Source organism: Cetorhinus maximus, chromosome 20, assembly GCF_964194155.1.
Source record: "Cetorhinus maximus chromosome 20, sCetMax3.hap1.1, whole genome shotgun sequence".
Taxonomy (NCBI): Eukaryota; Metazoa; Chordata; class Chondrichthyes; order Lamniformes; family Cetorhinidae; genus Cetorhinus; species Cetorhinus maximus.
The window spans coordinates 26922833-26948511 of record NC_135898.1 but is presented as its reverse complement, the minus strand read 5'-3'; the positions used below and the strand labels follow the sequence as shown (position 1 = coordinate 26948511).

The 25679-nt window shown below is 49.3% G+C and overlaps 1 protein-coding gene across 1 annotated transcript; it reads right to left on the bottom strand.

Annotated features, from left to right (window-relative positions):
- Nucleotides 1–6442: 6442 nt before the first annotated feature.
- On the bottom strand, nt 6443–25042 carry LOC144694983 (storkhead-box protein 1-like). The gene is made up of 3 exons (XM_078565809.1): nt 24895–25042; nt 20633–22994; nt 6443–7652 (listed from the first exon to the last, which is right to left on the bottom strand). The coding sequence occupies exons 1-3, from the start codon at nt 25025–25027 to the stop codon at nt 7496–7498; spliced, it is 2652 nt and encodes an 883-aa protein (XP_078421935.1). The 5' UTR covers nt 25028–25042; the 3' UTR covers nt 6443–7495.
- Nucleotides 25043–25679: the final 637 nt, after the last annotated feature.

Below are 25679 nucleotides of genomic sequence, written 5' to 3'. Positions count from 1 at the left end.
CACTCTCTGCCACACTCATTCTCTCTCTCCTACACTCACACTACCCTCTCTCTCTCCCAAACTCTCACTCTCTCTCCCACACTCACTCACTCACTCTCTCCCTTTCCCACATATCCTCCACTCTCTCTCGCAAACTCACTCGCTCACTCTCTCCCACACTCACTCACTCTGAAACCCAATCTGTTCCCCACATGTAGTCACTCTATCTGTCTTCCACATTCACTCACGCACACTCTCTCTCTTGCACAATCACTCACTCATTCTCTCACTCACACTGACTCCCACACTCATTCACACTCTATCCCACATCCGCTCACACAACCACACTCACTCATTTCTCTCACACTCTATTTCTCTCCAACCCTCAGTAACTTACTCTCTCTACTGCACTCATGAACTCTCTCTCCCACACTCACTCATTCTCTCTCCCACATTCACTCATTCTCTCTCCCACACTCATGCACCCCAACTTGCTAACTCATCTCCCAAACTAACTCAATCACTCTCTCTCCCACCCTCAGTCACTTTCCCACACTCACAAATTCCCAACACTCACTCACACACATTCATTTTCCCATGTTCACTTACTTTCTTTCTATCCCACACTCACTCGCTTTTTCTCTCCAACATTCATTCTCTCTTTCTCCCACACTCACTCTCTCATGCTCCCATACATTGACTCTCTCTCCCACACTCACTCACTTTCTCTTTATTGCACCCTTCCACACTCTCTGCCCACATGCAAAATCTCACTCTCTCTGCCACACTCACTCTCTGCCACACTCACTCACTCTCTCTGCCACACTCACTCACTCTCTCTGCCACACTCCCTCTCAATCTCTCTCCCACACTCTCAGTCTCTCTCCCACACTCTCAGTCTCTCTCCCACACTCTCTTTCAGTCTCTCTCCCACACTCTCTCTCGCTCTGTGGCACTTATTCACGCTCTCTTGGACACTCACTCACTCTCTCTCACACACCCGCTCAACTCCCTCTCTCTCTCCCAAACTCACTCATTCAATCTCTCCCACATACTCTCGCTGTCACTCACTGATACTCGCTCACTTTCTCTCTATCCCACACTCACTCACTATCTGTCTTCCACACTCACTTGCGCACACTCTCTCTCTTGCACAATCACTCTCATTCTTTCACATTCTCTCACACTATCCCACATCCACTCACACAACCACACTCAGTTTCTCTCACACTCATTATTTTTCTCCCACAGTCAGTAACTCACTCTCTAAACTGCACTCATAAACTCTCTCTCCTGCACTCACTCACTCTCTCTCCACATTTGCATGAAGCTGGTGACTGACCCTGTGTTCAGGTGGATCATGGCATATATTCATTTCCGTATGGACAAGGCCAGCCAGGCTGAGTAAGCCAGAGGGTCTGCAGTGATTGCTGGGTTTTCCCGCAAACAGGGTGCAATCGACTGTACACATGTGGCTATCAATGCGCCAGTGGGTCAGCTGGTTGCCTTCATCAACAGAAAGGGATTCCACTCAATGAACATTGTAAAGAACATATCTTTTTATTTCTGTTGGATTGTGGTCTAAAATTACGGACGGTTTTAGTCTTTTCGATCTTTTTTCCCACCACCGTCCCCTCCCCCCACTAGGGCCATCTATCACTTTCCAGAGAGCTTACCCTGGTCCTGTCATTATCACATTCTGCTTTCCACTCTTACTTTCACCATTAGCACCTTCTTTAGCCAGTATCACCACAATTAACATCCCTTCGACCTTTTGTTTATGACATATTTCGCAATCTCTCCTTTGCCTCCACCTATCGCTGGTCTTCTATGCAGTTTCACCTGTTCCACCTCCCTTAAACAGTATATATTTCACCACATTTCTACTTCCCTTTAGCTCTGGAGAAGAGTCAAATGGACTCAAAACGTTAACTGCCTTTCTCTCCACAGATGCTGTCAGGCCTGCTGAGTTTTTCCAGCATTTTGTGTTTTTGTTTCAGATTTCCAGCAAACGCAGTATTTTGCTTTTAACAATCCTGCCGTCCCTGGAATCAGTCCGGTGAACCTTCACGGCACTCCCTCAATGACAAGAATGTCCTTTCTTAGGTAAGGAGACCAAAACTGCACACAATATTCCAGGTGTGGTCTCATCAAGGCCCTGTACAGCTGCAGTATTCTTGCTCCTGTAACCCAGTCCTCTCGCAATGAACGTTAACATAACACTTTGCCTTCTTAACTGCTTGCTGCACCTGCATGCTTGCTTTCAGTGATTGGTGTACAAGGGCACCCAGGTCCCTTTGTACATCAACATTTCCCAATCGATCACCATTTAAATAATACTCTACCATTCTGTTTTTCCTACAGAAGTGGATAACTTCACACTTATCCACGTTATACAGCATCTGCCATGTATTGGCCCACTCACTCAGCCTGTTTTAATTGCCTTGAAGCCTCTTAACACCCTCCTCATCGCTCATATTCCCACAAAGTTTTGTGTCATCAGCAAACTTGGAAATATTACATTTGGTGCCTTCATCCAAATCATTAATGTATATTGTGAGCATCTGGGGCCCAAGCACTGATCCCTGAGGTACCCCACTAGTCACCGCCTGCCAATCTGAACAAGACCCATTTATTCCTATGCTCTGTTTTCTGTCTGCTAACCAATTCTCAATTCAAGCCAATATATTACCCCCAATCCCATGTGCCTTAATTTTGCACACTAACCTCTTACTTTGTCAAAAGTCTACTGAAAATCCAAATACACCACATCTACTGGTTCTCCCTTATCTTTTCTGCTAGTTACGCCCTCAAAAAACTCCAGTAGGTTTGTCGAACATGATTTCCCTTTCATAACTCCATGTTAACTTTGTCTAATCACATTGATATTTTCTGAGTCCTATTATCACATCCTTTATAATAGATTCTAGCATTTTCCCTACTACTGATGTAAGGCTAACCAATCTGTAATTCGCTGTTGTCTCCCTCCCTCCTTTTTTTAAACAGTGGGGTTACATTTGCCATCCTCCAATCTGTCAGAACTGTTCAGAATCTACAGAATTTTGGAAGATGACAACCAACGCATCCACTATTTCCATGCCCACCTCCTTTAGTACCCTGCGATGTAGATTATCGTGTCCTGGGGATTTATCGACTTTCAGTCCCATTAATTTCTCCAGCATTATTGTTTTAGTAATAATAATTTCCTTCAATTCCTCCTCCTCACTGGACCCTTGGTTGTCTAGTACTTCTGGGAAGTTATTTGTGTCTTCCTCCATGAAGACAGAATTAAAGTAACTGTTTAGTTGCTCTGCCACTTCCTTGTTCTCTATTATAAATTCTCCCCTTTCGGGCTGTATGGGACCTACATTTGTCTTCACTAATCTTTTTCTTCTTACATACTTATAGAAGCTTTTACAGTCCGCTTTTATGCTCCTTGCAAGTTTACTCTCATACTCTATTTTTCCCCTCTTAATCAATCTCTTGGTCCTCCTTTGCTGAATTCTAAATTGCTCCCAATCCTCAGGCTTGCTACTTTTTCTAGCAACTTTATATGACTCCTTTTTGGATCTAACACTATCCTAAATTTCTTTTGTTAGCCACGGTTGGGCCGCTTTCCCTGTTGCGTTTTTTGCACCAGAAAGTATAACAGTTGCAATGCATACATTCATTCCTTAAATATTAGCCACTGTCTATCCGCCTTTTAATGAAGTTCTCCAATCTATCTTAGCTAACACACGCCTCATATCTTCATAGTTTCCTTTGGAAAGATTTAAGACCCTAGTTTCAAATCAGACTATTTCACTTTCCATCCTAATGAAGAATTCTATCATGTTATGGTCACTGTTCCCTCAAGAACCCTGTACAACAAGATTATTAATTAACCCCTTCTCATTGCAGTATACCAAATCTAGGAAAGCTTCTTCCCGAGTCGGTTCCTCAACATACTGGTCTACAAAACCATCTTGTACACACTCCAGGAATACATCCACCACAGTATTATTGCTAATTTGGCTTGTCCAATCTATATGTAGATTAAAATCACCCATGATTACTGCAGCACCGTTTTTACATGCATCTCTAATTTCCTGTTTAATACCATCTTCTACTTTACCACTACTGTTTGGAGGCCTATAGATATCTTCCACTAAAGTTTTCTGCCTCTCGTTGCTTTTTAGCACCGCCCAGATTGATTCTACATCTAGATTTTCTGAGCCAATATCCTCTCTCATTATTGCACTGGTTTCGTTCTTAACTAACAATGCCACCCCACCTCCTTTTGCTTTTTGCCTGTCTGTCCTAAATAGAGTACCCTTAGATATTCAGTTCCAAGCCTTGGTCGCCCTGCAGCCATGTCTCCATAGTTGCAATCGTGTCGTACCCATTTACATCATTTGCACTGCTAATTTGTCTACCTTATTGCGAATGCTCCATGCATTCAGATACAGTGCCTTTAGTCTTGTCTTTTTAACATTTTTACACATTTTTGTACTATGACCCTATTTGCTGCTAGCTTTTGTTTCCTCTGTCTTCCACTTTGGCTTTCTACATTTCTACGTTCATCCCTATCTTTGTTTCCCTCTCTTGTGTCTCCCCGCTCAGGTTCCCATCCCCCTGACACTCTAGTTTAAACCTCCCCCACAGCACTAGCAAATACCCCTGTGAGGATATTGGTCCTGGTACTGCTGGAGTGCAACCCATCCAGCTTGTACAGGTCCCATCTTCCCCAGAATCAGTCCCAATGCCTCAGGAATCTAAATTCCTCCCTCCTGCACTCTCTCTTCAGCCATGCATTCATCCGGTCTATTCTCCTATTGCTAATCTCACTAGCACGTGGCACTGGGAGTAATGCTGAGATTACTACCTTTGAGGTCCTGCTTTTTAATTTTTTCCTAGCTCCCTATATTCTACTTTCAGGACCTCATTGCTCTTTTTACCTATGTCGTTGGTACTGATATGGACCACAACTCGGGCTGTTCACCCTCCCCGTTCAGAATGTTCTGCAGCAGCTCATTGACATCCTTGATCCTGGCACCAGGGAGGCAACATGCCATCCTGGAGTCACGTCTACGGCCATAGAAACGTCTAACTGTTCCCCTTACGATAGAATCCCCTATTGCTCTCCCATGCTTTTTTCTCCCCTACCGACCCCAGCTTCCCATGCAGCTGAGCCACTCATGGTGCCACAGACTTGGCTCTTCATGTATTCCCCTGAGAAACCAACTCCCCCAGCAGTATCCAAAATGGAAAATCTGTTAGAGAGGGAAAAGGGCCCAGGAAACTCCTGCACTATCTGTCTAGTGCTTTTACTCTGTCTGGCAGTCACCTATTCCCTTTCTGCCTGTGCACCATCTCACTGTACATGCTATCCACGAAGATCTCATCATTGCAGATGCTCCACAGTGACTCCAGCCACAGCTCCAGATCCAAAATGCGGATTTCAAGTAGCTGCAGCTGGAGACACTTCCTGCACATGTGGTGGCCCTGGACACTGGAGGTGCTCCTGACTTCCCACATTGCACAGGAGGAGCATTCCACTTGGTGGAGCTGCCCTGCCATGTCTTACCCTTAAATTACTCCCTTTACTTTTACTTCCTCTAGCTAAGAGAATATAAAGGACAGAAGAAATACTCACCAGGTCCTACTTACCAATGCTGCTGCTCTTCTTACTGAGGAAAGGTAGAAAATGAATGGATCCCTCCTTCCCTCTTCAGAAAACTCCCTCTCTCACCAAACTCCAACTTAAGCACTCTAATGGAGCCCAAAGCAGCACTCTAGTGCAGACAAAAGCAGCACTGTAGTTGCAGTAACTAATTAACTAGCTGCAGCTGCAAACAGAGCCTGTATAACACCTGTTTTAAAGCTGCACTAAAACTCACGCTCTCCCAACCTAAACAGTAACTTTTAGTTGGTTGCTAAATTAAGGAAAGATTAAGCTTTAGATAGAAATAAACCCTTAAAAGTCCCTCTCTCACCAAACTCCTGCTGAAGCACTCTAATGCACTCAAGGCAGCACTCCAGTGCAGACAAGGCCAGTCTGCAATGTTAAGGTCAGTCACTCTCACCTCACCTCCTCTTTCACTATTTCTTGGACAGCATCTTGCTCCTTGGTAAAGACAGTTGCAAAGTACTCATTTAGTACTTTAGTCAATTAATTATTTTTACTCTGGATTGTTCCCTGTCCTTTTCCATTGCCAATATAAACCTTATAATACTATGATCATATTCTTCATTTACAAATCCTTAGCCAATTCCCTCATTCCCTGTTCTCATAACCCTGTATGTGCCCTCTGTCCTCAATGTGTGTCACCTTCTTTCCCTTCGCTATTCAGTTGAACAACCTTTGATGTATACCTTCTCAAAGTCTTTCTTGAAATCCTTGTTAAGAGAGCCCTTAACCTCTCCTCCAATCAGAAACATGCAATTTAAAAACTCACATTTTAAAAATAGGTGTCAATGACTTTTCAAAAAGTGTTTATTTTTACCTTTTTTTGTATAAACATCTGTTTTAGTAACATACAAAATACATGTTTTTATCAACTGAAACTAACGGAAAAGGGGAAGTTAAAATAGCGGTTACATTACTAGGCTAGTAATCCAGTGACCTGTATTAATGATCTAGAGATATAGCAATTGAATATTTTAATTTCAGTTAATTGATTCCAGAGATGCGAGGCTTGTTTTATGAGGAGAGATTGAGCAGTTTAGGCCGATACTTGCTGGAGTTTAGAAGAATGAGAGGAGATCTAATTGAGGTATATAAGATGATAAAGGGGATAGACAAAGTAGACGTGGAGCGGATGTTTCCCCCTGTGGGGCATTCTAGAACGAGAGGCCATAGTTTTAGGCTAAGGGGTGGTAGATTTAAATCAGAAATGAGGAGGAATTACTTTTCTCAAAGGGTCGTGAATCTGTGGAATTCATTGCCTCAGAGTGCAGTGGATGCCGGGACGCTGAATAAATTTAAGGAGATAGACAGATTTTTAATAAGTAACGAGTTGAAAGGTTATGGGGAGAGGGCAGGAAATTGGAGTTGAGACCAAAATTAGATCAGCCGTGATTTTATTGAATGGCAGGGCAGGCTCGAGGGGCTCAATTGCCTACTCCTGCTCCTTGTTCTTATGTTAATTAAATAGGATCAGAAATGGCGACCATGAAATTATTGGATTGCTGTAAAAACCCATCTGGTTCACTGATGTCCTTACCCAGTCTGGCCAAATGGCAATGTGGGTGACTCTTGACTGTCCTCAAATGGCTCAGCTCAGTATTACCAAAATTGGTAAAAAGGGGCAATTTTGGATGGGCAATAAATGCTGACGTTGGCAGTAATACCCACATCCCAGGAATGAATAAAAAAATGATTAGTCCTTAGATGGGAACAATTCAAAGGACACAAGTATACAAGATTTTTTATAAAAGCTGTGTAATATATAACTCATTCACAATTTAGAACACACGCAAGCCATGACGTTTATCTGATACTTTACTTTCCTAGGCCAGAGAGCAGAAGCACCAATCAAACATTCATTACTGGGGTGAGCTGCAGCAAGGGATGCTGGGATAAAAGCCCACTCCGCCCAGTGCTGTTCAGGGTTCCATAATTCTGCATTAAGCTCCGTCGCTTCAAGCTGTCTAGAACAATTGAGTTGTTTGATGCCAAACTCACTCGGGTCCTGGAAAAGAAGTTCAAATTAAGACAGATCATTTCTGCAGCTTTTAACTTGAGGAATATAATAGAATCATAGAGGCCTAGCTTGATTGTTCCACCACTTTGAAAGAGCTATCTAATTAGTCCTACTCCCATGTTCTTCCCTCATGCTCCTGAAAGCTTTTCCTTCTCAAGTATTTATCCAATTCACTTTTGAAAGTTATAAGAACAAAGAACAAAGAAAAGGACAGCACAGGAACAGGCCCTTCGGCCCTCCAAGCCTGCGCCGATCATACTGCCTGTCAAACTAAAACATTTTGCACTTCCGGGGTCCGTATCCCTCTATTCCCATCCTATTCATGTATTTAGCAAGCTGCCTCTTAAACACCACTATCATACCTGCTTCCACCACCTCCTCTGCAGCGAATTCCAGACACTCACTACCCTCTGCGTAAAAAACTTGCCCCGCACATCTCCTCTAAAGTTTTCTCCTCTCACCTTAAATCTATGTCCCCTAGTAATTGACTCTTCCACCCTGGGAAAATGCTTCTGACTATCTACTCTGTCCATGCCACTCATAATTTTCTAAACTTCTATCAAGTCGCCCCTCAATCTCCGTCGCTCTAATGAGAACAATCCGAGTTTCTCCAACCTCTCCTCATAGCTGATAACCTCCAGACCAGGCAGCATCCTGGTAAACCTCCTCTGCACCCTCTCCAATGCCTCCACATCCTTCTGGTAATGTGGCGACCAGAATTGCACGCAATATTCCAAGTGTGGCCTAACCAATGTTCTATACAGCTGCAGCATGACTTCCCAGCTTTTATACTCAATACCCCTGCCAAAGAAGGCAAGAATGCCATATGCCTTCCTAACTACCTTATCCACCTGCGTGCCACTTTCAGTGACCTGTGGACCTGTACACCCAGATCTCTCTGCCCGTCGATGCACTTAAGGGTTCTGCCATTTACTGTATAAGTCCTACCTGTATTAGACCTTCCAAAATGCATTACCTCGCATTTGCCCGGATTAAACTCCATCTGCCATTTCTCCGCCCAAGTCTCCATCCAATTTATATCCCGTTGTATCCTTCGACAATCCTCTTCACTATCTGCAACTCCTCCAACCTTAGTGTCGTCTGAAAACTTAGTTACATTTTCCTCCAAATCATTTACGTATACTACAAATAGCAAAGGTCCCAGCACTGATCCCTGCGGAACACCACTAGTCACAACTCTCCAGTGAGAAAAGCACCCTTCCACTGCTACCCTCTGTCTTCTATGACCAAGCCAATTCTGTATCCATCTTGCCAGCTCTCCTCTGATCCCGTGTGACTTTACCTTCTGTACCAGTCTGCTATGAGGGACCTTGTCAAAGGCCTTACTGAAATCCATGTAGATAACATCCACTGCCCTTCCATCGTCGATCATCTTTATCACTTCCTCAAAATACTCGATCAAGTTAGTGAGACATGACCTCCCCTTCACAAAACCATGCTGCCTCTCACTAATACGCCCATTTGCTTCCAAATGATAGTAAATCTTGTCATGAAGAATCTTCTCCAATAATTTCCCTACCACTGACGTAAGGCTCACCGGCCTGTAATTTCCTGGATTATCCCTGCTACCCCTCTTAAACAATGGAACAACATTGGCCATTCTCCAGTCCTCTGGGACCTCACTCATAGCCAGTGAGGATACAAAGATTTCTGTCAAGGCCCCAGCAATCTCTTCCCTTGCCTCCCTCAGTATTCTGGGGTAGATCCCATCTGGCCCTGGGGACTTATCCACCTTAATATTCTTCAAGATGCCTAACACCTCCTCTTTTTTGATCTCAACATGATCCAGGCTATCTACACACTCTTCCCTAGACAAATCGACCGCTAAGTTCTTCTCTTTGGTGAATACTGATGAGAAGTACTCATTTAGTATCTCTCCCATTTCTTCTGGCTCCACACACAGATTCCCACCTTTGTCCCTGATGATTGAATCTACTTCCGTTATCCTTTCGGTCAGTACATTCCAGGAATAAAAAGCTGATCTCAGTAATGGTGGCCATGTAACTACTGGATTGTTGGAAAAACCCATTTGGTTCATTAATGTCCTTTTGGGAAGAAAATCTGCTGTCCATTCCTGGTTTTAACTATGTGCAACTCCAGACTCTCAGCAATGGGGCTTACTCTTGACTACCCTCTGACATGGCCATAGCAAGAACATGTACACACATTGCATCTGTTTCAGCTAAACAAAATAAGTGACAGTCATTTACTGACTCATTCCTCAGGGCAATTCCTTGACCAATCAGAGTCAAGCTGCCTGGTTTAAACTGCAGATGATGCTTGGCAGTTAACTGTCAGTCACTATCAATTAGTGCATTCTCCATGCAATATTTCTACCAATCAGAGTCCACTTGCCAACCAATCAGCACCCTCTCCACATACAGTATAAATTGTTGTTTTTCCCTTATGTTGGTATTATTGCAAAGTGTCCTGACGAGGGCAAGATGAAATGCTTCCCATGTCTCTTTTTTCAGCAATACTCATTGCATTTTTAACTTAAATAGGCCCTAATCTTTCTTTACCTGTGGTCCTGCTCTTTCTGTATTAATAAAATAACTTTGGGTTTTCCTTGATTTTACTTGCCAATATTTTGCCTTCTTTTTGCTTCCCTAATTTTCCTTCTAACTTCACCGCTGCACTTTCTCCACTCCTCTAGACTTTCTACAGTATTGAGCCCTTGACATAAAGTCATAGAAGTCTACAGCACAGAAAAAGGCCCTTCGGCCCATTGAGTCTGCGCCGGTCAAACAAGTATCTAACTATTCGAATCCCATTTTCCAGCACTAGGTCCACAGCCTTGTGTGCCATGGCATCGCAAGTGCACATCCAAATACTTCTTAAATGTTATGAGGGTTTCTGTCTCTACCACCCTTTCAGGCAGTGAGTTCCAGATTCCCACCACCCTCTGGGTGAAAAAATTCTTCCTCACATCTCCTCTAAACCTTTTGCCCCTTACCTTAAGTCTATGCTCCCTGGTTATTGATCCCTCCACCAAGGGAAAAACTTCCTTCCTGTCTCCCCTATCTATGCCCCTCATAATCTTATACACCTCAATCATGTCCCCCCTCAATCTCCTCTGCTATAGGGAAAATAACCCCAGTCTATCCAATCTCTCCTCATAACTAAAACTCTCCAGCCCAGGCAACATCCTGATAAATCTCTTCTGCACTCTCTCTAGTGCAATCACATCCTTCCTATAATGTGGATTCCAGAGCTGCACGCAATACTCTAGCTGTGGCCTAACTAGCGTTTTATACCGTTCCAGTATAACCTCCCTGCTGTTATATTCTATGCCTTGGCTAATAAAGGCAAATATCCCATATGCCTTCTTAACGACCTTATCTACCTGTCCAACTACCTTGAGGGACAGGTGGACATGCACACCATGGTCCCTCTGATCCTCGGTACTTCCCAGAGTCCGACCATTCATCGCGTATTCCTGTGCCTTGTTTGTCCTGCCCAAGTGCATCACCTCACACTTCTCCGGATTAAATTCCATTTGCCACTGATCAGCCCATCTGATCAGCCCATTTTTATCCTCCTGTAATCCAAGGCTATACGCCTCACTATTTACCACCCCACCAATTTTTGTGTCATCCATGAACTTACTGATCAACCCTCCTACATTCAAGTCTAAATCGTTTATATATACCACAAACAGCAACGGACCCAACACCAATCCCTGTGGAACCCCACTGGACAAAGGCATCCAGTCACAAAAACACCCCTCGGCCATCACCCTCTGCTTCCTGCCACTCAGACAATTCTGGATCCAATTTGCCAAATTGCTTTCGATGCCATGGGCTCTTAGCTTCATTATCAATCACCCATGCAGGACCTTATCAAAAGCCTTGCTAGTCCAAGTAGACTACGGCCGTGTGGCAGGCAGTACTGGCTGCCTGGTGAAGACATTGCCCTCCAACTACAGGAAGAACAGCTAGGCCCCCCACCACGCCACCCCACCCCACTCCACTCCACCTAGCTTCCGTGGCCTCCGCTGCTCCCGCGGCCCTGTCACGTTCTACTTCCTGACCAGGGCCATGGGGGTAAGGAGCTACATTCATCCTGAGATGACTGCAGAAACATGAGAGAAGGCTTTGGCCGGGGTTGTCGGCCCCTTGGCCATTGTTGCAGCCTCGCACATGTATAGGAAGGCGGTGTTCTTCCTGAGGTCCGAGCGGGCGGTGCACCTGGCCTTGGCCAAGGGGCTCACCATAGGCGGGACATATCTGGCGGTGGATCCTCTTGAGGCCACCGTGGAGAAGCTTGTTCTATCCAACGTCCTGCCCTTCATTCCTCATGAGCTCCTCCTCCCCAACCTTCACCAACTGGATCCCTCTCGGACTCAGGGAGCCCAGTCTCCACCACGTGTACTCCTTCTGGCACCAGGTCTTTGTTTGCCTGGCCCAGAAAGGGTGCACAGAGGGGCGATTTGATGGCACCATCGACAGGGCTGCCTAACGCATCTTCTGGTCGGCGGACGGTGTGCGGTGCCATGGCTTCAAGGAGATGCGGCACGTCCAAAAGCATTGCCCCACCTCCAAAGCCGCCAATTTCACTCAGTCAGTCGCGGCTGGCATCGCTGCTCCTCCCCCCGCCACTAATCCATGTTCCTCCCCGCAAGGGGAGGTTCCGCCGGCAGCCACCACCATCTTGGGGGAAGAGCCGGAAGAAGGTGCAGCGGAAGACCCACCATGCGGAGGCGGCCCCTGAACGCCCCAAACCCACTCTGATCCCCAGACACCCAGGAACACCAGCTTGAGGGTAAAAACATCATCCAGCCCTGGCGACGTGTCCGCGCGTGCTCCCAAAACCGTGTACTCCTCAGCACCATGTACTGGGCCCAGTGTCGTCCCTACACGGGTTCCCGGGTCTGGTGGGGGTGGGGCACGATCCCGAGCCTGTGGTCCTATTAAAGAGGGTTGACCAGCCCAAACCCCAGAGGGCGGAGCGTCTGGAAGGGCTGGACGAAGTGGCAGAGGCCTCGCAGATGGAGGCCTCCACAGCCCGTAGTCTACCCCGGAACAGACACCACCCCTTGGAGGGGGAGGACCTCGTGACTCCTGAGGTCGGATGTGTCTCCTCCCCCAGTTAAGAGGTGGTGGCCTCTCCATCCCGCAAGTCCTCGCTCTGCTCTCTGGGGGGAGCCCAAATCCCCCACCCCTTGATGCAGCCCCCTGAGCAGGGCCCCTTGGGAGTCGGTGAGGGTAACACCCTTGCGGTGGTGCCCCACCCCAACTCACCTTGTACCCGAGATGCCATCTGGCCCGCCAGGGGACTGCAGTAGTCCCTTCATGGTCCCAACCACTGGGTCATCGGGTGGCGGTGGCAAGGAGGGCCTCCCCGTTCCCTCCCAACCTTCAATGCCGGGCGTCTCTGTCCTGGGTCTGTAGCTTTTTTTGGACTTGCCGGGTGACCCAGTGCCTGGGGGGGAGCGGGGATCTGAGCCGCCGCCGACCTTTGGCCCATATCCCCAAGAGGAGATCAGAGAGGACCCTCTGCCCTTGACCCTGGGGGTGGGATCAAGGTGGAGGTGGAGGTGGAGTCGACTGGCAGCTCTGAACCAGCCCCCATACTCAATACGGGGGAGGGGCTGGAAGCTGGATGGGACATCCTGGAGGAGGGCGGGGTTTCGGTGGTGAGCACCGGGGACCGCTTAGAGTCATTGTTGGGTGAGGCGATGGATTCCCTGGTGACCCCCACTGATTCTCCCCTCATCCCTTTACGGGAGCTCCAGGATTTTTTAGCCAGTAATCGCAGTCACTGAGACAGGGTCCAGTCAGCCCTGGACCGGTGGCATTCTTTTCCTCTTGTGTTCTGGTCCACCCGCAAGGCCCTCAAGGCCCCTGGGCTAGACTGGAGCACTAAGAGGAGGGTCCACACGTTTCTCGCTGGGCACCTGAAGGAGAGGAGCGATAAAAATTGTCCTCTCCTTCTTACACTAGGCATGGTGATGGCAGTACATACTTCTGACAATGAAGACTACCATAGCCAGCCTCAACATCCACGGCAGCAGGGACGCACAGCGCAGGTTCCAGAACTTCTCGGTTCTCCGCAACGGGAAGTATGCGGTGTCCTTCCTGCAGGAAACCCATACCGTTCCCGGAGACAAGCTACGTGGCTCCCGGAGTGGCGAGGGGGGGGGGAGGTCTACATCAGTCACCTAGCCTCCAATTCTGGCGGGGTGGCTATCTTGTTGGTTCCACGTTTTCAGCCGGAGATTTTGGGGGTCAAGGAGCCGATGCCAGGCCGGTTGCTGCACCTTACTGTGCGTCTAGGGGGCGCGTTGCTTCACTTTGTGAATATGTTCGCTCCCCTGGACGCACAGCAGCAAGCGAGCTTCTTTGAGGAAGTGTCCACTCATCTGGGCTCCATCGACGTGGCTGAGTGCATCGTCCTCAGGGGGGATTTTAACTGTACTCTCGAGGCCAGGGACTGTCACGGTGCCCAGCACCGCTCGCTTGGTGTGAGCAAGTTGCGGGACCTGGTTGAGTCCTTCGACTTGGTGGACATCTGGCGACATCTCCATCCTGACTCCAGTGTTTTCACTTTCGTGTCACCTGGAGTCGGAGCGTCCAGACTCGACCGCTTTACGTTTCCAAGGCATTCGTGTCCTGCGTTCCACTGGCTTCTGTGCAGCAAGTGCCGCACTTGGACCACCGTCCGGTGTGGGTGGAACTCATTCTGTTCTGCGCTCGGACGGGGTCCATGTACTGGCACTTTAACAATCTGCTGCTGGAGGACGAGCAGATCCTGGACTCATTCCGTCATTTCTGTGCCTGCTGGAGAAGGAAGTGGGGAGGCTTCCCCTCCTTGAGATTATGGTGGGACGTGGGCATAGGGTCCGTCAGCATCTCCTTACGCTGCTGGCCAATGACGGATCCCTTGTTTTGCATCCGGAGGGAATCAGGGCCATCGCACGAGATTATTACACTGCCCTGTTCTCTCGAGATCCGTCCAGTGAGGACGCTCGCAGAGTTTTGTGGGAGGACCTGCTGCAGGACGGCCCAGAGGGCGCCGGAAAGCTTGACTCCCCTGTAAATCTGGGCGCCCTCGACAGCCTCTCCAGGAGCAAATCCCCGGGACTGGACGGGCTGACCATGGAGTTCTTCAGGGTGTTCTGGGACTTCCTGGTGCACAACTATGTGGGGGTCCTAGGGGAGAGTATCGTAACCGGGGAGATGCCCCTTTCGGTTATTGCCCTGCTGCCTGAGAAGGTGGATCTCCGCCTCCTTTAAAACTGGCGCCCGGTCTCCCTCCTCAGTACGGATTATAAGATCTTTGCCAGGGCCATGTCTTCTCGCCTTGGCACCGTGCTGGACCACATGATCCACCCTGACCAGTCCTACACTGTCCAGTGCTGTACCATCTTCGATAATAACCATCTGGTCCGGGACATTATCCATTTTTCCCAGGTGACTGGTCTGTCGAGCGCCTTCCTGTCTCTTCACCAGGAGAAGGCGTTCGACAGGGCGGATCACAAATATTTATTCAGGACCCTGTGAGCATTCGGGTTCGGGACACATTTCGTCGCCAGGATCCGGCTTCTGTACGCTGTCGCAGAGAGTCTAGTTAAGGTTAACGGGTCCCTGACGGCGCCCCTTCACTTTGGGAGGGGAGTGCGTCAGGGCTGCCCCTGTCTAGCCAGTTGTATTTTACCTGCGTGGAGCCTTCCTGTGCCTCTTGCGGAGGAGATTGTCGGGATTGGTTCTGCGTGGGCCAGGCATCGGGGTGGTCCTCTCGGCTTACGCTAATGATGTGCTCCTCATCCTCATGGACCCGGCTGACCTGCGGAGGATGCGCGAGTGCCAGTAAGTCTACTCTGCTGCGTCCTCTGCCAGGATCAACTGGGACAAATGTTCTGGACTCCTGGTCGGTCCGTGGCAGATGGATCCCCTACCTGAGGAGCTCAGGCCTTTCACCTGGAGCAGGACCAGCCCCCTCTACCTGGGGATCCATCTCTGCCCTGCTGAGGAATCCTGGCCGGCAAACTGGCAGGAGCCGGAGACCAAAGTCACCACTCGCCTGCAGCGCTGGACAGGACTGCTCCGAGTGCTGTCTTACCGGGGTTGTCTTAAACCAGCTGATTGCCGCCGTGCTGTGGTATCGGCTGGTCACTTTGACCCCTCCCCTGGACTTTGTCACAAAAATCCAGAGAATGCTCGTCGACTTCTCCTGGGATAAAAGGCTGCACTGGGTCGCTGCTGAGGTTCTGAGTCTCCCGCTTAGGGAGGGCGGTCAGGCGCTGGTGTGCCTATGCACCCAGGTGGTGACTTTCCGCCTTCAGGCCCTGCAGTGATCCTTTTCGTTGAGCCCCCTCCGAGATGGTGTGCCCTGGCGACGTATTTCTTCCACCAGGTGCACGGCCTGAATTGTGACGTGCAGCTCCTGTTTATAGACCTGAGGGGCCTTCGTGGCTTCTTGCAGGCGTTGCCTGTCTTTTACCAGGACCTGATCAAAGTCTGGAACATGGTCGCCTCGCGACACAGCTCTCCGCCGTCAGGAGTAGCAGCTATCGTCAGAGAGCTGCTGCTCAGGAATCCACATCTCCGTCCTTTTCAGTGGCTGATGGCGAGGAGGGCTGTGACTGCCGGGGTGATGTGCTGTGTGGCGGAGCAGTGGGCTGGATGATTCCCCAGGAGTTAGCGCATTGTGTGTCCGTGGGTGTCTAGCTCGTGGCCAAGACATAAAGACGGTCGTGCTCGGCCCCGACGTCATTCTGGGCCTCGAGGTGGTACACGTGCGCAATGGTCTTCCATCTGAGTGTACCCCTATTCGGACGGAATTCCACATTGGCCCCAAGCCCTGAACCCTCCCTCAGGAGCCGGTGCCCCGCAACCCGAGTCACCTCATGGAAATGCCCTCCATGTCTTTTAGCACGGCGCGATGGGGTTTCCTGTATGGATTGCTGCTGCACACCCTTCACTTCCTCGCCCGCCACCCGGACACGCCCTGGCGGCAGAGGTTCCCAGTGGGGGGCCCTTTCCATCGGGGACCTGGGGTGGAGGGTGTTGCATGCGGCAGTCCCATACAACCGTAGGATGTGTCGGTTCACGGACTCCCAAGATGCCTGCATTTTTTTGCGGCCTTGTGGAGTCTGGATCACGTGCATGTAAGTTGTTGTAGGCTGTTCCCCATTTTATTTGCTTGAAAAACCTTTTGCTTCTGTTTTGTTTGTTCCATGCTCCTGATCTATGGGCACCCGGTGCAGATGGGGGCCGGGAGGGAGGAGGACCTCATCGAGAACCTGCTCCAGGGCCTTGCCAAGTTGGCCATTAGCAGGTCCAGGCAGTGGGCGATCGAGGAGATCGCCGACCCAACTGTTTGCCCCTTTTCTGCGGCTATGTTTGTAACCGGGTGTCCCTGGAGAGGGAGCACGTGGTGTCTGCCGGCACCGTCGAGGCCTTCCATGCTCGGTGGGCACCATGAGGACCGGGGTGCCTTATTGACCCTCTTAATCACATTTTGGTTTAATGTTGGCAAGTTTCCCTTAAATTTTGTCTTGTCCTTTGCAGTTTCCCTTTAAGGGGCTGCTTTTTAATTTGTCCCCAATTTTGTTAATTTAGTTTATTTGGTTGACTCAAAAGAGTTACATCTTCTCGACCTTCCTAACCCTGCCTTGGTGCTCCCCGACATCCACAGCAGAGGTGGAGGCAGCCTGCTGGCTGCTACGCCCTGTCTGTGATGACCTTGGCGGGAGTCCTCTGGAGGGCATTCCTCCCACTTACACACTGTTGGAGGCCAACTATGGTATGAGCGATGGAGTTTTTTTTTGTTGAAGCATTTTATTTATTTTAATCAGTAAAGATAGAAAACAAAAACCAATATCTTAACAAGCAAGTGAACTTGTATCAAAGGACAGGTTTTAAAAACAGCATGTTTGACTCCAGCATACATTAATAAAATAGAATGAAAACGCCTTGGAGACAGGCACACGATATAAACAAGGAGATTCTTTTGAGTTCAAATTCCATCAGCTGCCACGGATTTGAACTCATGTCACCAGAGCACAGGGTTCCTGAATTACTAACCCAGTGACATTACCACTGTAGCAGCGAAGCAGCAACATCCTGGACCAAGGTCTTCATGGCGGGCGCCATCCTGCCAGTGTTGACCTCAGTGCGTTGCAATGCCGGCGTTATCACCTCAGCCTGAAGGTGGACGAACTCCTCCATTGTGCCTTACAATCTGAGGAGTACAGTGGACATCCCTTCCTGATGTTCCCGAGCTTGCCCTTTGCAGCTCCAGCAACTGTGACATGACCCGTCATCTGTCTCGGACTCAGCAACGTTCTGGCCTCCAGCAGTCCTCCAAGTGCCGGGGACCTGGGAATTCCCTGCCTCCACCTGCTGTGGATCAGACAGTGCGATGTGCTCACCCCCGCACCCCCCACCCCACCCAACTCCACCCCACCCCCAGATTGTGATCCTGAGGCTATTCTAAAACTAGGTCCCACTGAGGTATGTGTCTCTGCTCTGGGGAGGGTGTGAGCGCTGTGATGGGACTTCAGGAAGCATGTCAGTGGATTCCTCTTCTGAGCTTCCCTTGGGGCTTGACTGGAGGCTCTGGGTCATGGACTCTCTTGGCTATTTGGCAGATGTGCCTGCAAAAGCAAGGGTTGATAATTAGTGCATGGCAGTGGCCTGTAAAACAGGACACATCACTCACAGCATGGTTGTCTGATGGATGTTGCACTGCTGGATCCTCACTTGGTATATCACCGCCGATCTCACCGTCAGCACAGGACCGGTCCAGATCATCAGCGGCCAGCTGGATGGCTCTGTTTTCAAAGTCCGTGAGGACCTTGATTTCAGGCATTTCTCCACCAGTCTGCGACCTCTCCCTGTTGTTGTATGCCAGCTTGCCCTGCATGAATAGAGATGGAGAGAGTGTAAGCAGGATGCCTGCCAGGCCAGATGATAAGTATGCCTGGCATGTGTGGGTGGTGAGTGGTCCCATGGATGGGCTGAGGACAATGAAGGTGAGTGTGAGAGAGTGAATGGTGGTGTCCCTTGAACTGGCAGTGAGTGAGATCTCTGTGGATGTGTGATGGGTTTGTGAGTGTGAGAGTTGAGAGTGATGAGAAGAGTGACTTACCCTGGCGGAACGGAGATCACTCATCCTCTTTCAGCACTGGGTGGCTGTCCTCCTTTGCAGGGCATTGTCGCTGACCACCACTGCCACTGCCTCCCAAGCCGGATTAGTGAAGTTACTGCCCATCCTGCGGCCAGAGTGGGGGTAGAGGACATCTACCAATGCCGAGCATCCATTGCGACTAAAAGGCACTTGAGGGACACATCAATGAACCTGGGGGGTGTGTTTTTGCCTTTCAGGGCCGTGTCTTTGCAGCAGCCATGGGCTGGAAGAACTGAGGTGTGTCCTTGTAGCTGAACTTTAAACATGGCGCCCGGCATGCTGAAGCAGCGAGGTGATGGCGTGGTGGGTGAATGAGAGCCCGACCACCATGGAAACGACGTGTTTCCCGGGAATGCATAATTAATGCGGCGGGTTTGGGACGATATGGCGTGAGAAGCCGACATTGCGGCTGGCAGGTAAAACGTCATTTTACTCAACCGCTACCGCACTTGGTGCAAATATGGGATGATTCCGCCTGTATTTTCTTTGATATCGATTTGGAAGTCTAACCTTTTCTTTGTGGGGATATTTGTTCTGAACCCTCTCTATGTCCTCCTTAAACTCATCCCACTGCTCTGATACTGATTTATCTTCAAGTAGCTCTTTCCAGTTCACTTTTACCAAATCATATCTCAGCTTAGTAAAATTGACTTTTCCCCAATTTAAAATTTCTACTTTTGGTCTATCTTTATACTTTTCCATGACGACTCTATATTGAACTGAATTATGATTGCTCCCACTGTTCTCCCACTGATACCCTTTCAACTGCTCAGATTCATCTCAACAAAAGTCATCTGGTACTACCCTTCTCTTGTTGGGCTTGCTGAGTATTGGCTAAAAAAAGTTCTCCTGAATGCATTTTTAAGAATTCTGTGCCCTCTATATTTTTACACTAATTTTACCCCAGTTAATATTAAGGTAGCTGAAATCCCTTACTAATACAGCTCTATTGCTTCTGCATTAATTTGATGACATATATATATTTTATATCTCTGACTGTTTGTGGGTCTATAGTATACATCCAGCAGTGTGATTGCTCCTTTTTGTTCCTCAGTTCAACCCATTTGGTTTCATTTGATGGTCTTTCTACCATATTGTCCCTCATCATAGCTGTGATTGTTTCTTTAACTAATATTGCTTTTCATCCTTTTATCTCCCTCTCTATCCTGCCTGAAAATCTTGAGTGTTGAGCTGCCATTCCTGCTTCTCTTTAAGTCACCTTTCAGTACTAGCTATGATATCATATTCTCAAGTATCTATCTTGCCCCACTTCATTCCCTAGAACTAGATCCAGCACTGTTTCTTCCCCATTCAGCAGTAACACACTGATCAAGAAAGTCTCCTGTACACAGAGAGGGGGAATTTCTTCCCTTCTTTTTCTTTGCACTGCTTTTCCCCAGTCGAAATTGGGATAATTGAATCCCCAATATCATTTCAGTAAAGTTCCTGTATCTCTGTAATGGACTTATACATTTGTTCCTTTATCTCCTTACCATTATTAATAAGAAAGACAGACTTGATTATGTAACACCTTTCTCACAACCTCAGGGAGTCCCAAAGTGATTTACAGCCAATGAAGTACTTTTATAATATACTCACGGTTGCAATGTCAGAAACATGGCAGCCAATTTGCACACAGCAAGCTCCCACAAACACAATGTGATAATGACCACAGAATCTGTTTTTGATGACGTCGTCCATCAGTGATGTCTCTCACCCCAGCGAGACCCTTCCAACCCTCATCCCAGTGGCATCCCTTCTAACCCTGACCCCAGTGGGACCCCTCTGTCCTTGACTCCTTGAACACTCACCGTGGTGAATCGATACCACTATCCCCGGTAATGCTATGGCTCTCCAGCGTCTCCAGATGGGTGTTTTCCTCATGACTTGTCTGTGATAATGCAGTATTGTGGGAGTGCTGAAGAAGGCCAAGGTTGCGCTCCAAGTTTCTCATCAGTTGAGCTTTCATTCCTTGATGCACAGCCCAGAGCTCCTGGCTGGCTGTGTTTCTGGTGCCTTCATTCTTCAGGTTTTGGAGAGTCTCTGGTCCAGAGTCAGCACCTGTTGCATCACAGTAATCAAATATACTGCTCACCAGGAGGTCTGGCTCGCTGCACCCACTTAGATGCTCCTCTTCCTCCAGATGCCCGTATGCCAGCTGCGACATTGACTGGTATCTGTGAAGCTGTGTGTGGGGCTCTTTCCCAAAACAGGGCTTGGATTGCCCCAAACTTCTATTACTCACTTCTAACCAGCTGGCTACCTGCTGCTCACCAGACTCACTGTTTTCAGTTTGCTGTTCCTGCAGCAGAATCTTGGTTAAAACCCAGCTCTCATTGGACAGCACAGCTGGCACACCTTCACTACCAGCACCATCGGCACAGCCAAAGCCAGGCAAGGTTGTAGGAAACTGGCTGCACTGAGTGATCTCAGCATCATCATTGAGGTAAAGTGAGCTGCAGGCATCATCCTCATCCAGCTCTCTCTGGTACAGGGTCTGGTCATCATCAGTAAATGTCGCACTCTGTCCCCCATCAGTCTCTGGTTGGCTGACCACTCCACCTTCTGACTGGCAGGCTTGCACTTGAGACATTAGCTGTGCCCTGGGTGGATGAGACTGGTTCAGGAGTCTCTCCACACCCCCAGGGTTCTGTGCCTGTTTGGGAGCTTGATCTTGCCAAGTTTGAGGCACAGGACTATCCCCATACTCATGGCTCACCTCCTGCTTTGTCACATTGACACATTCCTCTCTCTCCTGCTGTTGGTGAGCTTCCCCTGCAGCCTGAGTGCAACTATGTATGTGGCTTGAAATGTGATCATTTGTAGGTGAGACAGGTGTTTGGCTTTCGCTTGGGTCATCATGGGTTTGACAGCCAGTGGGGATATGGTGACACGTGTTAGCCTGGTTTTGGCGCTCTGCCCTAACAGCATGGCTCTGTGGCTGGTCCTTAGAATCTGCCTCACTTGACCTGAGATTGCGAGCAGTATTGAGTTGGAACCTGTCTTTAGCACTCTCCTTCACTGAGACAGCACCACCTGCCCTGGTGGGGGAGTCTAGGGACCGTAACCTCCTCCCCACCCTGTGACACCCCTCAATCCTCAGGCTATTGTTTTGAGCATGATGGTGTTTGACTGAGGACATCTCGGAGAAAGGATTGTTTATTCTCTTCTTGTAGAAATGTGGGGTTGGGTTGCTGCTCCTGCACAGCTGCATGTTCGGTTCCTCAGGCAGCATTTGCTCTCCCTCACTCCTTCTGGGCTTGGCCATCTCCTTCACTCTCAGGCCACTTCTCGTCTTTGGCAGACCCTCACTCGTTTGCTGTGATCCCATACGCTTCAGCCTTTTCTTCTCCCTATTGGACCGTGCTCTCCTCTGCTGCTGTGGTCCAGCCAGTGCCTTTTGGGGGCTGCCTTTAGAGTGATGCCTCTGCTTGCTGATCAGGTGTTCCATTGAGCTAGTGCTGTGATAGGGGGCAGTCTTCTCCCTGCCCAATTTCTTCATCAGCAGAGTGTGTCTGACCAGGTTTTCCACAGTGAGCCCAGGATTGATGCGTTTGATGAGTTGGTGTTCCACATCCCGGGGAATGTTCCCCAGGCTGCTCTCATCATGAACAGGCCATTCCTCTGGGGGGAACTGGCCTGAGAATGTCCCATACATTCTCTTGGGGCACTCCTTCCTTGTGTTGCGCCGGAATAGGCTGAGGCCAAGCTTTCGGATGGGATTTTCTTTCTCTTTGGCCCTGCTTAGTTCAGTCCGCTGGGGCCCAACTGATGTAGAGGTGGCCCTGTGTTGAATTGATGGCTTGTGCTCCCTGCAGTTCCCCTGGCCTGGGCTCCCCGTGGAGAGCCGTTGCTCTGGTTGCTGTTTCTTCACCTCTTGCTGGCTGAAGCAGCAACAGGACCTGCAGTGAGGGGTTTCATCAGGAAGGACCTTCTCCTCCTTCACTGGCTCCTCACAGCTCTCCACGCTCACCAGGTATGTCACAGGAGCAAGCGAGGTGGCGCACTCCTCATACAGCATCCATGGGTGACTCTGCTTCTCCTTGTTACCAGCAATGAAATAGGTGTATGGAGTGACAATGAAGTAGCCTTCTCCAGTGTGATAAATCTTCCTGTCCTGAATTAGCGAGCCCAGGGCATTGTGCAGAATTTCCTGAGATGGTGTAGCTATACCTACAATATTAAAACCATCAATTAGGAAGACGAGCAGGCCAGGGGCTTGGGTCGAGGTGAGTTGGGGAAGGGAGGGGTGGAGGGGGCAAGGGAGAGGCAGGGGAGGGGTGGGGGTGGAGGGGTGAGGAAGGTAGGAAGTGGAAGGGTTGAGGGAGGGGCAGGGTTGTGTCGGGAGGTGAGGGAGGGGCTGGGGTGGGGAATGAGGGAGGGGCTGGGGTGGGGAGGTGAAGTGAGGTGAAGGAGGGGTGGGGTGTGGAGGTGAGGGAGGGGCTGGGGTGGGGAGGTGAGGTGAGAGAGGGGCAGGTTGGGTGGGGAGGTGAGGGAGGGGCTGGGGTGAGGAGTGAGGGAGGGGCTGGGATGGGGAGGTGACGGAAAGGTGGAGGTCGCGGTGTGAGGGTGAAGAAGAGGTGAGGGATGGGAATAGGTTGAGGGAAAGGTACAGGCGGGGGCTTGGTGGTGAGGGAGGTGAAAGGGTGGGGCGTGAGGGAGGGGGCCAAGGGAGGGTGGGGGGGCCAAGAATAGACAGATGTGGGGGTTGAGGGAGGGGTGGGGCTGGGGGGACCTGGGAGAGGCAGGGTTGGGGGGAGTGGGCTGAGTGAGAGAGAGTTGGAGGGAGAGGGAGGGGTGGGAGCCGGGAGCAGGACAAGGTGGGGGTGGGGTGGCAAGGAGGCATGGGAGAAGCAGGGATGCGGGTGTGAGAGAGGCAGTACGAGCGAGGGGCTTGGGTGGGGTGCAAGGGAAAGGCAGGATGGGGGTCGAGAGAGAGATGGTGGTGGCGAGCAAGGGGGAGCAGGGATTAGTTGGGAGAAAGGGAGAGGTGGGGGAACGAGCAAGGTGGTTGGAGCGAGGGAGAGGCATGGACAGGGGCAGAGGGAGTGGTGGGGAATGCTTGAGATGCGGGTAGAAGAATTGTCGAGAGCCAGGCAAGGGAGAAATCGACTGTGAGGAGCGGGGCAGGATTTGAAGGGGAGAGGAACATGAAGGGGTAGCCCCCGTAACCCCCACCCCAGAGTGGGCTGAGGAAGAGCAAACAGCGGATACATTGAGGCATGTGGTGCAAAGCCTTTAATGTGATGAACGTGGTGTTTAAGTGACCCAATTAACTCATGGTTTGGTTGCAGTAGTTGAAGCTTAAAGTGATCTTTAAGGTCTTGCTATCTTGATTCTAAGCTGTGCAACTCAGAACTGTACCTGAGTGGTCTGATGGAACAGTTGCAAAGCTGAGATATTACTTTAAAGCTGTGCAAACCCTGAGTTAACTCACATATCACTGATCACACATCCGAGAGACAAAGAGCTCAAGACCGAGGATCAGAAGCCTGGGCTGACCTGGTGCTTAGAATTAAGGGACTTTCTGAATCTGAGGCCTATCTGGTGCTTGGGGTCCTGAGCCTGGCTGATCATCAGATGTCCAGTGCCAGGCTGGCAGAGTTTGAGCCTGTTTATTGGTTCAGGGTTCCCAGGAGTTTTAGTAGGCATGTGTTCATCCACAGAAAAGCAGCAGGACCTCAGACAGAGTCCTGTGGGAATGTGGATGTTGGTCAGGAGCTCACCATTTCTCCCTTCTAGTCTTCCTCTCTCTCCTTTGGAGTTGAAGTGTCCTGTGTGCAGCTGAGCGGGAGAGATAATATAGCAGAAAACAAAGAGCTACTGACTGCAGGTTGAGAAGGCAGTTGGAGGGAGGCAAACAGGCAGGAGGCAGTCCTGGATCTTCAGCCTCCCCTTGTTTCTTATTTCCATGAAAAACAATAGGGAAAATGGGGCAGGTATTGGGAAGGAGAGGCAGAGATCCAGCTCCAAACATGGATTTGAAGGGCTTGGAGTAGAATAGCTGAGGTATGTGGAAGCCTGCTGGGGAACAGCTACTGATGTATTTCAAGATATGCCTGAGAATAGTTACCTGGATAGCACTTGTCCAAATATTCCATCAGGGCTTCCTGGGTCACAATTTTATGACTCACATTCATCTCGGAAATAACACAGCAAAGCACTTCTGCCAGGGGAACAAACTGGGATTGCGCAATGGGCGTCATTGGTATTGGGGACACATCACCTACAACACAACACATAATGTAAATATTCAATACGAAAATAAAAACAAAATACTGCAGATGCTGGAGATTGCAATAAAAATAAAGTGCTGGAAATACTCAGCAGGTCTGGCAACATTTGTGGAGAGAGAAACAGAAACAGAAAACAGTCACAAAATTTTAACGGCACAAAAGGAGGCCATTCAGCCCATCGTTTCTGCACTGGCTGTCCAAATGTGCATCATGACCTAGTGCCTTCCCCGTATCCCTGCACATTGTTTCTATTCAAATAATCATCCAATGCCCTCTTGAATGCCTCGATTGAACCTGCCTCCACCACACTTCCAGGCAGTGCCTTCCAGACACAAACCACTCGCTGTGTGAAAAAGTCTTGTCTCACATCACATTTGCTTCTTCTGCAAATCACTTTAAATCTGTGCCCTCTCGTTCTTGATCCTTTTACAAGTGGGAACAGCTTCTCCCTATCTACTCTGTCCAGCCCCTTCGTGATTTTGAGCACCTCTATCAAATCTCCTCTTAGCCTTCTTCTCTCTAAGGAGAACAGTCCCAACCTCTCCAATCTATCTTCGTAACTGAAGTTTCACATCTCTGGAACCATTCTTGTAAACCTCTTCTGCACTCTCTCCAATGTGTT

What these genes read in the sequence shown, in the direction of transcription:
- LOC144694983 (XM_078565809.1), bottom strand. Translation starts at nt 25,027, where the DNA reads ATGACGCCCATTGCGCAATCCCAGTTTGTTCCCCTGGCAGAAGTGCTT. An exon ending in TTTGGACAAGTGCTATCCAG is followed by an intron (nt 22,995 to 24,894) that starts GTAACTATTCTC and finishes TTAATATTGTAG; the next exon opens with GTATAGCTACACCATCTCAG. An exon ending in AGTGGTATCGATTCACCACG is followed by an intron (nt 7,653 to 20,632) that starts GTGAGTGTTCAA and finishes CTTCTTTTCCAG; the next exon opens with GACCCGAGTGAGTTTGGCAT.